This window comes from Candoia aspera, chromosome 9, assembly GCF_035149785.1.
Source record: "Candoia aspera isolate rCanAsp1 chromosome 9, rCanAsp1.hap2, whole genome shotgun sequence".
NCBI lineage: Eukaryota > Metazoa > Chordata > Lepidosauria > Squamata > Boidae > Candoia > Candoia aspera.
This window is the reverse complement of record NC_086161.1, coordinates 22,638,270-22,656,781: the sequence shown is the minus strand read 5'-3', so window position 1 is coordinate 22,656,781 and position 18,512 is coordinate 22,638,270. Positions and strand designations below refer to the sequence as shown.

General features: G+C 41.5%; 1 protein-coding gene across 1 annotated transcript in view; it reads left to right on the top strand.

The window, feature by feature from the left end:
• The first annotated feature begins 9,710 nt into the window (after positions 1–9,710).
• The window catches only part of LOC134502860 (myoferlin-like), a 125,851-nt gene continuing 117,049 nt past the window's right edge, over positions 9,711–18,512 (top strand). Inside the window, exons 1-2 of the mRNA XM_063311380.1 lie at positions 9,711–9,817; positions 12,511–12,619. Coding sequence (XP_063167450.1) covers positions 9,711–9,817; positions 12,511–12,619 — 216 coding nt within the window. The remainder of the gene's footprint in view (positions 9,818–12,510; positions 12,620–18,512) is intronic.

Below are 18,512 nucleotides of genomic sequence, written 5' to 3'. Positions count from 1 at the left end.
ATGGGCAGGCCTGCATAGATGCATCAACAGTGTTCTTAAACTAAAAATAAAGGATGAAATTTGCCTCTTTAATGTGAAGATGCCTGAATTGGAAATAATTTTTTAAATAAACCGTGATCTCCCAGGGAACCCCTAGGGACCTCTCATGGAACCCTAGGGTGCCATAGAACCCTGGTTGAGAAACAGTCCCCTAAAGACTGAGCCTGCATGGGTTGTACCAACTCCCCATGGCATTGGAACAGACTGGTCCTTTGCAGAAGGAGGGCGGGAGGCAGGCAAGTAGGGTAGAAACTAGGAAGCTAAGGAGTGTCAGCAGGACCCAGAAGGAGAGCCTTTTCTGCCATGGCACCCGCCCTTTGGAACATCATTCCCCCTGAGATTAGATTGGCCCCCTCCCTGCTGGCCTTTTGTAAAGCCTTCAAAAATTTGGCTTTCTGCTTAAGTCTGGGGCCCTGGGTGTGGGATAGAGCCCCTCTCCTGGCAGGGTGGATGATGGGTTAGGCTTAATGCATCCTCTTCCTTTATCTCTTCCATTCCAATGATATGCTTAACTCTGAATTAAAAAGCCAAGTAATTGTAATGCCTGTGACCCTGATATCCTAAATCAGGATATCCATATGCTGGCTGGGGAATTCTGGGAGCTGAAGTCCACATGTCTTAAAGTTGCCAAGGTTGAGAAACCCTGTCCTAAACTGTAACTAATAATGATAGAATATCAACTTTTTTTCTCTTTATATCCAGGACTCTATGGTAGCTAAACAATAGAATGTTAAGAATGTAAGTGTATTATATACGTTTAAATACCATTGGGTTGAAATAACTTAATGTATCAAGATTTATACTAACACATAAAAAGGAAAACAAAAGGACTCCTTTGTGGCTTTTTACAAATAGGAGATGGAAGCTCAGAAGTGCAGATACGTGAGTCATTTCCCACATAGCTCAAGGCCTGATTGGGCATTATTCTAAATCACAGGGAGAAACTTTGGACACCGAGAGCTGCTTTCATCCTAAGAATGTGTGACTGAGACTTGTTTTGTTCTCATCTTTTATAGATCTGAGTTTTATGTAGACAAAATGAATAGTTGTTTTGATGCATGGTCCTTTATATTTTCCCTTAATATATTCAAGTGTTACTATAACATGGCAGTGGAACTTTTGAAAATGCAAATTAAACTTTTTCTTTTCCTTTGGCATATGAATTCCCTTGATGTAAGCTCTTGTTTTAAACATAATTAGATTATTTGTAGGTAACTTCCAATACATTATTTTCAGACGATGATGATATTGATTGATTAGTAAAAATCTAGTCTAAACAAATGTTAAAGTAAATTTTAGTTGATTGATTGATTGATAAAAAAACAAGTCATTTGATGCTTATGTTGATGTTGCTCTAAAATCCAGTGGGAATTATACCCAAATTTGCTGCCAACTGAACGCATGATGAATTACTTTTATATCCGTATTCCTCACCACAACTCTTCCCCTCTACCACGTGGAAGGGCCTGGGGACAAATGTGCCAGAAGGGCAGATGTTAAGAGCACATCTTTTCTCTTATGTCACAACATTTGTAACTGCATTTCAGCACATATACTATTGGTAGGGTAAATGCAGTTCTGCAAACCCAACCATTGTAGTTTGTAAATGAGGGTTTATGACTTGGGATATTCAATCAACCATTGTTAAGCCATGGCTTTGCAAGATGTATGAACTTCCTCACGCTGTTGAACTGGGATCAGATTCCAATGTCTGCGAGATCATACAGTCTGGGGAGACTTTAGTGGTCACTATCTCATTATCCAACCTACTTCACAGGGTTGTTGTTTGGACAAAAGGAGGAGAGAACCTTATCTGTGCTGCTTTGAGCACCTAGAAGAAAAATAAGATACAAATGCACTGTTAAAATCGCCAACACACTATCCTAACCCCTTCCAGAGATCCATGCCAGGCATCACATTGCACTCACAATCAAATTATTGTTAATTTGGGTAATTGTTTAGTTGTTTGGATAATGAGAAAAATCAGGAATAGGCAAACATTTTCATCCAGGGCACATTTTGGACTTTGGAGCATAGGTATGGTACACTCACAAAATGGGTGTCACTGTGAGTCATTGATAGTCCAGAAACCAAAGTTCAGGGTTCTCTATAGCAGCCCAAAGGAGTTCCTGCAAACAAAAATGACACTGGAGACCAGTGTTTTGTGTGTTTTTTTTAATGTGAGTTTTTAAAATTTCTTTAGAAGTCCATTTAAAAAGAAATGCAGATGGGACCAGGAATGTGATAGGTGCCAAAAGAGTGCTCTGAAACTCCATACTTTCTGCCCCTGAGATAAATCAAACATATATTGCAGCCCCATTCATTAGCCAGTAGGAAGGATTTGAGCTATCTGACTGCTTCATAAAAACTTGTCATAACATCACATTTCTTGCCTTGCTTTATGACATCGCTACTGGCTTCATGTTTTGTGACATCAGATTTCCTTAGTTCTACTTCCTGAATCCTTTGCACTGGATATTCCAAAAAAGATTTCAAATGGATCCTGGAATGAAGACATGGAGATGATATGAGGTCTTTGGTAGTCACAGGCCACTAGGATCCAGAAGGAGAGAGGGCTGTGAGAAGGATCATCATCTCTTTGCTCAGCAACGTATTTTGGAAAGAAAAGCAACAGAGTAGAGTCAAAGATGCTGCATATTGTTATTCTCTCCGCTCATGTATCTCCTGAAATTGCAGCTCAACCCAACACATTTGTGGTTGGTACCTTCAGAGGTAAAGCCATATCTGACTTCTATCTGCCTTTAAATACTAAAATAGATTCTTCTTATGTCTACACCCTACATTGGTGGAACTTAGAAAGCCAATCTGCTTGTACTTTCAGTAAAATTTCTATCTGATTATGAATGCAAATTGGAGAAATGCCAAGGAGAATCAGATTTTGGAAGATAGAAAGTTCCCACCCTCTTGCTTATGCCTTTCCCTGTTCTGTGGATAGCAGGAGAAGTATGCAAATGGACTCCCTTTGCATTTTTGCAAAATTTGCACTAGTAGTATGCAGTGACCATACGTCCTTTGTTATAAAGGACAGTCCTTTATTTCAGAAAGCTGTCCTTTATATTTATTTAATCTATTTATTTTCTTGCTTCTGCCCTTGAATTTCCCTTTGTTATAAACATAAACAATTTTTTAAAAAATCCTTATGAACTTCTTTCAGATTTGTCCCTTTTTCAGATTTGTCCTTTATTTTCTCCAAGAAAATAGGGTCACTGTATCTGTAACTCAAATTTTTTGGTCTCAACTTGAGTGGGAATGGGCCATCATTCAGTGATGAAGCCATACAATGTTTGCAGAATATCCCACATTTAACACCCTCACAAGTAGTGGGAACATCTACTATCAGTCTGAGTAAAGACCATTAGGCCAAATTAACAAATGTGGTCTTTTGCAGCCAGGTGCCCTTTGCATGTGTCCCATATAATTCCCATAGCTCCCAACTATGGACATACCAGATGGTACCATTAGTGCAGTCCATCACTCCTTGAGCTAGCCATGCCCTATCCTGCCACAGTTTCGAGGTTGGCAACTTGTGCTGCCTTACTGTTTTAATGCAGGTCAAGTTTTAAAAAGTGACTACAGGTAGTCCTCAACTTATGACCACAATTGGGACCGGAACTTCCATCACTAAGCAATGTAGTCTTTAAGTAAGTCATGCCCAATTTTGCGACATTTTTTGCCTCAGTCTTTAAGCGAATCACCACGGTTGTTAAACAAATCACACTGTCATTCAGCAGATCTGGCTTTCCCCATTGACTTTGCTTGTTGGAAGCCTCCTGGGAAGGTTGCAAATGGAGATCATGTGACCCTGGGACACTGCAACTGTCATAAATACATGCAGGTTGCCAAGTACCTGAATTTTGATCATGTGACCGTGGGGATGTTGCAACAGTCATAAGTGCAAGGACCAGTCATAAGTCACTTTTTTCAGTGCTGTCGTAACTTCGATCGGTTGTTAAACGAATGGTCATAAGTCGGGGACTATCTGTAGATTTCCTACCAAATCCCACCATGAAGGTTTACCTGCCACTGGGTAAACTACCATCAGTCACTGTCTCCAGTGTGGGATGGGGCAAGTAGATGGATATTTTGAATTGTTTTCAAATTGAATTTGAAACTAGTCAAGTTGTTAAATAAGAAGTTGCAGGTTCAGAGGTCCTCCGTGTCTATGACGGATCAGCCAGTTTTGTTCTGAATATGGGTCTAGCGATCTTCTGAAATTCAGGATATTTGAGTAGCACCGATTGCTCATCTTCATTATGTTAATGCAGAATTCAGATTTTTTAAAGCATGGATTTTACACATCTCCATTACTGATTTTAATGTGTGTAGTCTACTTCTGCCCCAGGCGTAAACTCTTACAGGTTTTGCTTGTTATCTCACCACCTCAGTTTGGAGATTGGCACAACTGGAACCACATCACCATTTCTGGCAAATGTGGTCCGACTTGATGCTACCAAATTTGTGACAAATATATCCCAGAGGCCCATCTGCTCCTGTCGAAAGACGAAGGCTGCGTTTGAAAAAACATCAACCATGCCATTCGTTCAGTCTGCCAGAGCTGTACTTGTGAGATGCAAAGCATCAGGAAACAGCTGGAATTAACTCAGTGGAAATTTTATTTTTTCTAGGTATTGAAAGGAGCACAAGAGTTGTGCCAAAGGAACAGAATCCACTTTGGAATGAGGTAAACTAGACTAGGAAGTTGAAAAACATCCTGGAAAAAGGCCCTAGCAAACCACTTTCTTATTGTTGCTAAGAAGGTTGTGTAGACATACCATAAAGTCACCGGGACTGGAGCTGGGCTCAATGAAATCTACTTTTTCTAAACTCCTTAATCCTGGCGACAGTCTCAGTTATGAGTTAGTTCCCTCCTAGCTTCTTCGTTTTTGAAAGAATCCTTTAATCAGAACATAGAAATGGGAAGGCAATACATTGCAAAACATAGTAAATTCTCCAGAATCATCTTTGATGATGAGACATCTCATTACCTCAGGACCTACAATGGCCAAATCAGGACACTTATGTGGTTGAAAACCACATCATACCAACAAATAGAGAGGATCTCACAATCATTTTATTTGTTCTAAATCTAGCAGGTTACACAGAGTCACTGGTCTCATGCTTTCAAACAAGCCGGGAACACTTGTAGGAGAACTTTCTCCTTTATGAGTTTGTTTAAAAATGGAGACCAGAAACTCATCCATAGAAGCACAAACTGCAATTTATTATGGTACCAGAGGTTGCAATAGAAACCTAAAAAGGGGTGGGGATGCAACCCCCTTATGTAGATTTATGCAAATCAAAGTATATGTGTGATCCATGAGGTCAGAGGGGGTGAAGTAATGAAGGTGGTACTACAAAGACAATGCTTTTATGAAGAATACAGAAATTGTGCATTAAAATATGGTTACTCTCTGATCTTCCTTTCTGTGATTTTCCTAGTCCTTGCTTATTCTAGATTTTCTTATCTCTAAGTATCTTGTCTTCCTTGGTATCCAATTTGCTTTTGCCCACTAAGCTAGTTTATAATTGTTCTGGCATTTTTAATGCTTCCCTAAGGGGGCCAGGAGAGATGACTGGGAAGGTGGTCTGCTTAGCCTAGCTAACCCCATCTTCCCTTTCATAGAACCCCGAGATTACATAGATGTTTACAGAGAATGTTGATCAAAGACAGTGAGGGCGTGCATTTACTAGCAGAAACCCCCAAATCCAGAAAGATTTGCTTTCCAATACCTTTGCAAGGTAGCAAAAAAAGGAGACACGGGTATCATTCAAAGGATGAAGACACTAAAGACACATTCTTTGAAATATAACATAGCAGCTTTAATATACGAGAGGTGCCAAGTTTCTAACTTTTATTCTAGCAAGCACCAGTGTTTCCCAACCTTAGCAACTTTAAGACACGTGGACTCAATTCTGGGAGCTGAAGTCCATGCATCTTCAAGTTGCCAAGGCTGAGAAACATCGCACTACACTTTAGTGTAGGGGGAGGAAAGAGATAAAAGAGGGGAACACCACATAGTCTTGAATCTGAAGCTTAACTAAAGATCTAAATTCTAGAAGCATCTGAATCATTGGCAGCACAATGGTTGTAACATTCCATACTTAGATGAACTTGTACCAAGTATAACCAAAGAGATGGTGATTGTGCAAAGAGATGCACAATCACACAGATAAGAAGATGCGTAAAATGAAACTATAGAAAAGCACATCAGCAAATTTGGTTAAATTCTTATTTCAGTTCTCCACCCTTAGAAATGAGTTAGTGGTGGCTTTAAGGGAATATTCTAAGTGAAGTCCTGCCCAATCTCTTTATGCAAAGATAAACTGAGTTGGTAGGGAGGGAAGTGAGAATGGGATGGCTGGGACAGGAGTACGAGGAAGGGAGTGGGCCACCACTTCATCAAGGTGTCACTCCGCTCATCACACAACATTCCAGGTGTCACCAGTAACCAGGAAAGATCGTGTCTCAAACTCAGCTTCAAGTAGCAGGTCAACACCTTGTGGAAATGGGCAGGCAGCAGGAAGAACGCTTGGTGGTCTTGCTTGCTGTGAAACTGCCCAAAACAAGAGCGAATGATTGACCTTCAAGCTTTTCAGTGTCATTCAGTGACATAGGGTTGACCAGAAGAATCCTGGAACATCATGCAATGTTCTCACTGCAAGATATTCCCTGCACCCAAAGGCATGGTAGAGAAAGTATGGAACCCAGTATGACAGTTCCCCAGGCCAACCCCCAGTCTCTTCCAAGAGCAAGCTTATCTTCCATAATAACATCCCAGAGTGATGTTTTTGGGCAGAAGTGGGCCTGCAGCTCTTGCCATAAGGTCAGAAGCTGTGATGGACCTCAGTTATGCTGCTGGTTCTCAGGAAGGAGGGAGCACATTCCAAGGAGGGGCTCAAGATAAGAGAAAACGCAGTCCAGAGTTGGCACATGGGAAGACTAAGAGGTTCAGGATAGCCTCGCCCTAGAGCAATCCCAGGTTATTTCCCCTTAACTTAGGCAGAGTTGCTTTAGTCTGGCAAGATTCTGTCTATACGGTGTGAGCAAATAAAGAACCAAAGTTTGGCTGGATTGATTCTTTGCCGTTCTTGGGCTGGGCCCGACAGAAGCCCCCTAAATGTGATCTGACTAGACTTCTAGCACAAGTCATCCATGTACCATGTCGGAAAGCAATTGTCTCCCTGTGTTTAGGGGTCTCTGCTAGTATAGTATAGTATATTTAGTATACCATACAGTATTGAGATGATAGATAGATAGATAGATAGATAGATAGATAGATAGATAGATAGATAGATAGATAGATATTAGTATACTATATTTATATATACTATATTTAGTATATAGTATAGCATAGTATAGTATATTTCATGCCTTTGGCATGAAAGCCAGCTGGGGGACCTTGGGCCCGTCCCTCCCTCTCAGCCCAAGAGCCAATCAGGCGTGGTATGAGAGTTCTAGTCCCACCTCAGGCATGAAAGCCGGCTGCGGGACCTTGGGCCAGTCACTCACTCTCAGCCCAAGAGCCAATCAGGTGTGGTATGAGAGTTCTAGTCCCGCCTCAGGCATGGAAGCCGGCTGGGTGACCTTGGGCCAATCCCTCTCTCTCAGCCCAACCCACCTCATAGGGTTGTTGTTGTGGGGAAAACAGGAGTAGGAAGGAGTGTTAGGTATGTTCGCTGCCTTGAGTTATTTATAAAAATAATGAAGGCGGGATAATAAACAAACAAACAAACAAATAAAATATGCAGTTGGGGGAGGGAGGGGGCAGCAGCTCAGAGGCATATTTATTATGAAAGCTATAGTCGGTTAGATTCACATTATGCAATCTGCAAGCAATAAGTGAAATTGACTTTCTGGTGGAATGCCATAAAAAAGAAGGGATCACTCTGTGTGGGAGGTTTTTTGAAGAGAAGCTGGAATTCTTGAGGGGGGCAGTTGGGCTGTTTCATTTTTTCAAGAGAAAAGCTCTGTGCACATTGTAGGGATATGTAAATGCTCTGGTTTATTCTGAAGTGGGACAAGGGTTCAAGAATGTTTATCTGGATTGTTTTAAGGGTTCGGCTGATGCTATTTGCTTTTAAGGATTTGGATTAAGATTATTAGGGTATTAAAAATGTTTATTTGGATGGTTTTAAGGATTTGATTTAACGCTACTGTTTTGAATTGTTTTTGTTTTTGGGGTTTATTAAGATTAAGATTATTAAAATTGTTGTACTATTAAGTATAATGGCAGACAATTAATGTCCTTTTTAGTTTGATTTTTATTATAGTAGACAGAAATGGATAGAATAGTAGTAGGAAGGGAATAATTAAATAAGTGTTATCTTTTTTGTGGGGGGGAAGTGGTTTAGGAGGTCTATATGAATTTTTTTTCTTTATTTTAATATAAGGGGGAGGAGTAACTGTACTTATTGATTTTTACAATGTGCTAAAGTGGAATGATTTATAGAAATAATGTGGTTTTGGTTTAATATAGAGTAAGAGATTGATTATGGAAATTTTTGTATATCCTTACTGTTAAAAGTTGGAAGTCACATCTTTCTGTAATTTGGGGGGAAAAAATTCTCTTGTTTTCACACCTTTTTAGTTCTTTTTTCTTTTTTTGTAGTTTTTTGTTTTTTCGTAGCTTTTATCTTTGTCTTGAAACTTAATAAAATTATTTAAAAAAAATATTCACATTATGCTCATTTGTAAACTATGGTGTTCAAACCACAGTGGATAGGGTTAGGGTTAGGGTTAGTGCAATGTGTGAATCCAGTCAGAGTTGTGGGATATTTTTGCAGTCAAAAATAAACAATTCATGTCTTGCTAGATAGGCACATAAAAGGAGGAGGAGGCTCATGGAGATTTCCTGAGTAATTGTCTAGAGAGAGCTCTGTGATATCACTTCCTTCTTCTTCACCAGGCATCTGATCTGAAAGCACGTGGATCTCTGAGCTCTGCAGCTCAGACTCCATTTTAGGCCTAGATATTCTACTTTAGTAACTTAGTTAGTACTTTAAATCTGCTTTGACTTTACTACTGCAACTGCTGTTTCGAAACCTAGATTATGTGAGTCAATATTACTTTTACTTCTTCACAAAGCTGTGTGACTGTTATTTTAAGTGGGATAAAAGGGGCAATACCAGGAAAACCCAGTTTGCCTAAAAGCATCCTGGATTATTGTTTTCTAGAAGGTTAAACCAACCTTGTCTGATGCTTCCAAGTCTATGCCGCAAAGGATGGTACTCTGCTAATCTCACTCACGTGACCAAGAGAGGGCGATAACTAAATAATATATCCTCTCTTAGTATCAAAATCCATTCCTTCAAGAGCGAAGGTGGGTGGCTTCAAGCAAGACAGAAGGTATGCCTCTCCCCTGGGCTCTGTCTCCACCCCTGCAGTTTTCAGCCCCATCCATCCTCAGTGTGCAATCCATGGTTATCCCAAGGAATCAGATCTTTGATTAAGAAAGAGAGAAAGCTGAGCTTGTGAGTTGAAGCCTACGGAATGATTCTTTAGCAAATTGCATAGGAATCTGGATGAGCAAACTAAATGAGGCATCTCCAGGAGGCAAAGTGAGGGACACGGTATTGTGGGTAGGGGTCCTCCAAAAGAAGGAGAATTGGACACGGTTCTTAAATCCATGTTGTATTGTTGATTACTCTCTATGCTTGCCCTGCAGACCTTGATGTGGTATCTGGATGAGGAGCTTCTGGATAACAGTTCTTTTGCCACAGTCAAACTCCTGCAATGGAGCATAACGACTGAAAACAGGTGAATCATGGAAAGAAGGACAAAGGGCTGATCTGCACACCCAGGTTGTCCAACATGGGGATGAACCACTAACCATTACTTGAAGGAAGGAGCACACAACATCTTCTTGAGCTGCTCAACCCCAGCCAACTTGGAAGGCAACTTCTTCCCATACAAACTTCTTGTATCAGCCCAAGGAGTGCTGTCCAGTTCACTCCCTTTCATTGTAGGCAAATGCTTCCATTCTAACTGGGAGCATGATAAGAATGTTTCCAACTTCGTTTGGCCAGGTAGAGAGACTGGCTCGAGAGGTATGCTAGATCATACTTGATCATACTATTGCATTTTTTTTCTTTTGAAGGCTTACTGTATATTCTGCTTTTTGACCCATCATGCCTTCAAACACCTCACAAAAATGAACCTCTTAAAAGCCATAATGTCAACATTTAAAAACCTTTGCAAGTGATCAGCAAGACAGATCGTCAACCTGGAGGAAAGGGTAGGTGGGAAAGAACTGGGATGCTAGATTTGGGCTCTTCTGCACAGCAGCCTTCAGCTGCTTGACTTCCACATGTAAAATAGCTGGAAATGAAGCCCCTTAAGAAGTCTCTTTCCAGAACGTGGCTCCTTATCTGCCTTGGCCTCACTGATGGCCTGAAGTTCTATCCAGAGCGTGCTTACCATTCCCCTGCTGTCTTGTCAATTTCACCAGAAAAGGAGGAAGAAGAGGGTCCACTGTGCACTTGAAAAAAGATCACCCAGTCTTTCACTAGTCCACCAATAAAACTGGAAATAATGTGTCGAACCAGGTCCAGCAGACCAGGATGAAATGGCTATGGAAAGCAATGGCCAGTGACCTGAACTGAGGGGGTGTTTCTGCCATAATGCCTAGCAGCCAGCTGGAGGGGAGGGGAGGGCCCTATAAAGAAAAAAAGCTCAGCAGGCAAACTGTCAGCCCCACTCCAGCCAACGCAAATCAGAAAGCTCTACTTTTGACACACAGCAGATAAAGACAGATGAAATTTGCCTTTCTGGTTGTGTGGAACAGCCTCCTTTTGATGTTAGTCCTCTTTCGTCCTGAGGTATCACTATTTTACAGTGCTTGGTTCACTTCAATCTGCTATCTATAACCCTGCAGAAGTCCTCTTCTGAGCTTGCTAGATTTAGGTGCAAAGGTCCATTTAGATGGGGGACTATCCAACCAGGGAATATTCAGTCAGGGGCCAATTTAAGAAGGACTTGAGTTGGGAACGTAACCCCCTTTTTCTCCAAAGTTCAACAATACCCGTCTCATTAGTGAATTCAGTTTATCTCTAATTTCTCTTGACACCCGTGCCAGCTTCTTTCCCAAGGTAAAGAACAACATTTTGTTCCCAGAGTCACTGGGAGTTGGGTGGCATATTATTATTATGGTTATGGTTGGTTGCACAGCCAGCCAGATGTTTAGACTGGATTTGGCATTTTTGTCCACCTATTGAGTCCTTCCCAAGGACCTGGGATAGGCAGATGTTTGTTTGATGGTGTTAAAGGCAGTCGCAGGATGTAAGCTGTTGCGAGTAAAGCCGCCTTTTGCAATTGGCTGATGGTGATTTTGTCAGTGCCGATGGTATTCAAGGGGTGTTCCAGATGTTTTGGAATTGCACCCAAGGGGCGTTACTATTGGTACCACCTGTGCTTTCTTTGGCCACAGTCATTCTACTTTTATTTCCAGGTCTTTTTGTGATTTTCTCCAGTTTTTTCTCTTCTATTCTGCTGTCTGTACATATTGCAATGTCCACTCTCCGGACTTTTTTACCTTTCTTATCAACAATTGTTAAGTCTGGGGTGTTGTGTGGCAGGTGCTTGTCTGTTTGAATTCTAAAGTCCCAGAGCACTTTATTTCTTCATTTTCTATTATTTTGTCTATTTTGTGGTCCCGCCAGTTCTTGCTTGCAGGCAAGTGATATTTCTTGCAGATATTCCAATGCACCATTGCTGCTACTTTATCATGCAGTTGTTCGTAATCAGTCTGTGCGATCTTCTTGCAGCAGCTGCTGTTGTTGTTACTTGATCACCCCCTCCTCCAAGGCAGATAGAATATGATAAACAAGCTACACACAATGCATGCGTGGTTTGAAGTTTACCACTGTAGTTCAGCTGTAGGTAATACTACTTTCAATGTTCTTGAAAAAGCCATTTTCAGCCCTTGGAAAGCTCACCTTTTCCCAAACACGCATGTTAGGATGGAAATGATGAACTGGCATAGTCAGTGATGCTTTCCAAAATTTGAATGTAAGGAGGCTGAGATAGGAAGAGGAGTACCTCTTGATACAAAAAATCAACAAATGGAGGATCCCATTACAGAATTATCAAATAAACAGGTTCTTAGTCCATCATGGAAACAGTCTGGAAAGAAGAGGGTCACAAAGTTCACAGGAACCTCACTGTAATGAACTCACTAATAAAGGAGGGCAGCGGAGTTCCTATCTCAGTTCTCAAGATTCTGTAATCCAGTCTCTCATTCTTGGCATTAAAACCCATTAAAGAAAGGAAGGATTTTGCTTCCTTGATCATGCTCTTCAGCTGAGGGACTTGACAATGGACATCTTTTTTTGAGAGTCTAAGATACCATATCGTTCTTCCTCCTAATCTACAATTAAACCCTGTGGTTGCTACGAGTAGTATCTCTTTCTTTGAAGCTCCTTTTTGACTTTTCCACTTCTCCCCAACTTTAGGGATTTGGGCACTGTGAATATACCTTTAGCAGGCGCAGCTGAAAAACCAAATGTTATGATTACCAAGAAGAATCAAAACCTGCAAAATAACAGTCTGCAGCCTACTGGGGTAAGTCAAGAAGGATATTATTATTGTTGTTGTTGTTGTTGTTATTATTATTATTATTATTTGAAATGCTTTGGTGTGAACTGCGACAAGGACTGGATGTTCACCAGCATTATGGTAATCTCAAGATAAAGAGGTTGAAGTATTTCTTTCATGCTTCAGATTGGGTTTTCTGCCTTTTATTGGTGGAAGTTGCTTCAGTATTCAACCTCTCTTCAGTGCTGCTAATAAATTATTTTCCCACAGTTAGTTATCAATATTAACCCAAGCAGGAAACCTTTAATCAACTATGCAAAGGACCTTTGTTGGATGAGATTTATCTATAAATCAACATTACAGAAGGAATGTTATCCCTAGGGATAGCAATGCCCTTGAATTAAGCAGCATGAGCACAAATCTGCCTAGAATTTATTTTAAGTAGACTTATGTGTCTAAAGTGTTAATATATGATTACATCATATCATACTCCCTTAGAAGTATACCTGCAAGAGGAATAGGTTGTCTCTCAAGGGACATTTTGTATATCTGTGTTTCATCTATTATTATTATTATTATAATTATATAATGATAATTATTATAATCTATTGTCATTATTATGTTACTGTGCATTTGGCATTTTGTATTGATGGATATTGTCAACTGTCAAGAGTCTCCCTTACTGTGGCAGGGATAAATCCAATTTGCCAATGAATCCAAGGGTGGAGTCCTTGGTGCTCTCTGAGCCTTGTTTTCTAGCAGATGTTTCATTGCCAGACTTGGCAACATCTTCAGTTCGCACTGAAGACGTTGCCTAGTCTGGCAATGAAACATCTGCAAGAAAACAACAAGGCTCAGAGAGCACCAAGGAATCCACAGTTCAACCCTGAGCTACAAATATTCACTTCGATTGAATCCAAGGGTGTCCACAGGGTATGGTCCAAACAGAAAAGATGGTTGCCATGACGGTACAGTCAATGCTCTGCTGGTATTTTGTACACATAAAAACAGGCAGAGGTTCGATTGCAGGATCATGGCCACCATCTTGACTGTTTGGACCACTGTTTCTCAACCTTGGCAACTTTAAGATATGTGTACTTCAACTCCCAGAATTCCCCAGCCAGCACATAAAGTCCACATATCTTAAAGTTGCCAAGGTTGAGAAACACTGGTTTGGACCATACCCTGTGGACACCTGAATCAATCAGTGATGCAGCTGCCTTTAAAGTGTTGCCAGCAGGAACTGGGTGAGCATCCTCTTTTTCCTTTCAGCCGAAAGCACTGCACAGCCCTAGTCTAGATCTTGGTGCTGGTCACACATGGTCAGAAGCCCAGAAAAATTGTCTTAAAAGCAATGGGGTGATTATATCTGCATTCCCCCAAACAGTGAGTGAGAAAAAATTGTCACTAGCAGAGGAAGACCAAATTAAGGGTATTCCACACTGCCCGTTTTCATTTCCAAAGTACACCAGAGCAGAAGGGTGTCTTCACATTTGCATGAAAAGGAGTGGGGTGGGTGGGTTTCCTGATCATTTGGAAATCTATTTTGAACTAGGGTGATAATTTAAACCACACACACACAGCCAGATTTTGTTTTCATTTGCATGCAAACTAAAAAGAGTTCCTGTGATTCTACATTTTCAGTGCACCATTACTGTAAAACTCTGCTTCTCGCCACCAGAACCTAAGAAGATTGAGCAAAGAAGAAAACACAATTTAAAGAAACTCAGTGAGTATTGAGTATTTCTATTTGGGACTGAAGTATATTTTACTTATTTATTATTTATTTATTATTCAAATTTTGCTACCGCCCGTCTCCCCCAAAAGAGGGACACTGGGCGGTTTACAATAAAATTAAAACTATAATAATAAACAATTAAAATCCTATAAAAATAAAACAATTTACAAATATAAAATACAATATAAATAAATGTAAAATCCAAGAGGCTAGAAAATTCTAATCTGGTGGGATGTCCTAACAGCCAGGAAACACGCTGAGACAAGGAACTGGTCTCTAATGTTTATTGCTAGTACATAACAGGAATCCTAACAAACTGAAGAAGCGTGGGAAAAACCCAGACATATAAACCCCAAAGGTTAAGGCGGTCCCGATCTGTGTCTCTTTGAATGGCTGACCAATTCCTCAGTGCTACGCATGCGTTTAACAGTCTGGATGGGAGCCCCCTGCTCTCCATCCTTACTCATGACATGGGAGGGGCTCTAAGACACAAGCCACCCCCATGAGTGGTTGCCCACATTCCCACTCCAAGCGAGACGGCAGAGCCAAGTCTTCAGGGCCCTCCTGAAGGTTGGAAGTGAAGGGCCCTGCCTCACCTCCGGGGGAAGGATGTTCCAAAGGGCGGGGGTTACTGCAGAGAAGGCCCACTTCCTGGACCCCGCCAGATGAAATTCTCTTACAGACAGGGTCCTTAACATGCCCTCTCTGCATGATCGGGTGGGGCGGGTCGACATTGTGGGGATGAGATGGTCCCTCAGGTAGCCTGGCCCCATGTCATGCAGGGCTTTAAAGGTCATAACCAACATCTTGAATTGGACCCAGAAGCAGACTGGCACCCAGTACAGTTCACACAGTAAAGGTGTTATATGTGCTGATCTAAGGACATCAAAAATAGCCTGCAGGGCCGCATTCTGGACCAGCTGAAGCTTCCAGCTACTCTTCAAGGGTAGCCCCATGTAGAGCACGTTGCAGTAGTCTATATGGGAGATGATGAGGGCATGAGTGACCGTTCAGAGGGCCTCTCTTTTTTTCTTCTTCTTCTTTTATTTATTTATTTATTAAATTTATGTCACTGCCCATCTCCCCCAAAGGGGGACTCTGGGTGGTTTACAATAAAATAACACTAAAAACATAGCCATCTAAATTACCATTAAGGTATAAATAATATATCTCTTTTGCTTGGAAGTTGAATGGATTTTAATTTCTGATTGCTTGTGTAGCACGTTGTATTTAGAGAAAAGTAGATCTTTTGTAACAAAAAGAGAGGTGGGGACAGTCTGCATGTTCCTGCTCAGAGAATAATGATTTGGGGGTCGAAAAAAATCAAATCAAGATCTTTTGTTATGATCGTAGTTCAGAAAAAATGTTTGGGGTCGGTCCTGGTAGGGCAAGAATAAGCAATGTGATCCTCCGAGAGGTATGAAGGCTCATATTTTAGCCCTACAATCCCAAGAAAGAATTCCAGGAAAATTAGGTTTTCCTAAAGTTTCAAAATTACTTTTTTTCCCCTTCTGAATTGTCCTCATTTTTACCAGGCCATTTTTACACCCAGACTAAGCTTAAAAATAAAGAAATGTCAAAATACCTACTGAGGAAAGAAGTCATAATGTTCTCCTGAGAGGAGGGGTGTCCACAGAGGGCAGCACCGTTCCTTTTTAATGCGCACTGCATGTGCAATTTTCATAAAAAAGGGTAAGGCTTCAAATGCGAATTTGTGGCTGCCATCTTGACTTTTTCATCCCTCCCCTTCTCTTTGAGGAGAAATAAATCACTCCAGAAAAGAAAGGATTGATTGATTGATTGATTGATCATGCTTGTATAGCCGCCCATCTCACAAGGAAGTGGCTCTGGGCGGTGTACAACACTCAGTTAAAAAAAAACAATAAATACATATAGAACAATCATTAAAACTATAAAAACTATAAAAAACACACAAAACAGGAGAGGATTATGCTAACCGTAGTAAGAGAGCCATCCCAAAATCTCCCCGGTCCCTGGGACCTCTAGGCTCGATCACACAGCCAGTCTTGAGGGACTTGCAGAATGTCAAAAGGAATGTCAAAAAGGAATGTCAGAAGGATGATTTTGATTTTGGAATAACACTTCTCTGAAGAAAGCAACTGCAGTCTAGAACTGAGACGTGGATACAACAACAGACCAGAATTTGAGGGACAGTTAAGAGATACCATAAGACCAATCAGTTATCACTGATATGAAGGTCCCAGATCTGCTGCTTCTCTTGAAAGGGGACTTACAGAGGTGACTTCTACAGACAGAAACATGTCTGTGCCATGGGTTCCCCCTTGTCACCCATTGTTGCCAACTGATACATGGAAGAAGTGGAGAAGAAAGCACACAGCACCTTCCAGGGAATGGCGCCCACCCACTGGTTCAGGTATGTGGATGACACCTGGGTTAAAATCAAGGCTCAGGAGGTACAGGCTCTCACAGACCATATAAACACAAACATTAGGTTCACCAGGGAAGACACCAAGGACTACAGGCTTGCTTTCCTAGACTGTGAGGTTCTTATTGGGACCGGTGGCAAGCTAGAAATAGAGATTTACAGGAAACCCACTCACACAGACCAATACCTGGTGTTTGACTCCCACCATCCACTGCAGCACAAACTAGGAGTCATCAGGACATTACTTCATAGGGCAGAAATGATCCCCACCTCCATGGATGCCAAAAAGAAAGAAAACCAGCACCTGAGGACAGCTCTGAAGGCCTGTGGGTATCCAAATTGGGCCTTCATTAAATCTAAGTCTACCCTCAGACCCAAAACGATGGCAGACAGAGCTGAGACCCAGAGTCAACAGAAGAACCTGATCATTTCTTATGTGGCCGGCGTGTCGGAAAGGATAAAACAGATATTTGGAAAACACCACATACCTGTATTTTTCAAACCCACTAACACACTGAGACAGAGGCTTGTACACCCTAAAGATCCAACACCGAAACATAAGAGGAGCAACAGAGTATACGCAATCCAGTGCAGTGAGGATTGTTCTGGGCTCTACGTTGGGGAAACCAAACGGCCTTTACACAAGAGGATGGCCCAACACAGGAGGAGCAACACCACAGGACCAGAATCAGCGGTTTACCTTCATCTAAAAGAAAAAGGACACTCATTTAAGGACAATAATGTTCACATTTTGGACAGAGAAGAGAGGTGGTTTGAGAGAGGGGATAAGGAATCCATGCATGCCAAAGTGGAAAATCCTTCCCTCAACAGAGGCAGAGGCCTCAGACACAACTTGTCCTCCATTTTTCATGCTGCTCTTTCATTAGTCCCCAGGAAGATTAAGACCACTTCACAAATTCACCAGGAAGGCCACTCTTAACGATCCACTTGGGGATGAGTGAGGGATTTAGGAGTAAGACATCCCAAAGACAATCCACACCTCCATGGCACAATTCACAGCCATTCAGGTGTAGGGACAATGCAGCCACCCTGGAAGACATATACGTGGTCCCCTCACCAACCTTTGCCCAGACTGAAGAAGCTGCTTGGACAAGCAGCGAAGCATTTCAACCAATAAAGAAAGAAATCCAGTTACCATGACTCAACCTATAGACAAGGTACAATATGGTTTCTAGTTGGATGGTTTAATGGTTTAGATGAGTCCAGCTGGCTGGGGAATGGGAGTGGGATTGAAGAAACCCTGGATGATTGAAGAGGGCCTGAGATTTGTATGGGGCAACATGGTACGTATATGCTTCCATGCGCCTAGAACGTCTATATGCTGATAGCGTACCACATGCACTTCTGGATGTTTGAACCATTTTTTTTCCCAAGAGGAAAGATTCCTGTGTATCTGGGTGAATGTAGGGATCAGTGTGAAGACCCTGAGCATTGTAACTTGACTGAGAGCTAGTGTGGTCTATTGGTGAAGCTGCTGGACTAGGTATAGGGAGACCCAGTTCTAGTCCACCCTCAGCCATAAAGTTCCCTGAAGGACTTGGACCCATCCTTCTTTCTAGGATTGTAGTCTGGGGGAAACTAGGAGAAGGTAGTACTATATATGCTGCCTTGATCTTCCAAAGGACAAGTGAGATATAATTCTAATAAATAAACAAATAAATAAATATTTGAGGGCTTAAGAAGAAGAATGCCCCCTAGAAATGCCAAGCATTGATACGGTGCTCCTTGTCTTCCTCCCCAGTTTGTTGTCCCGT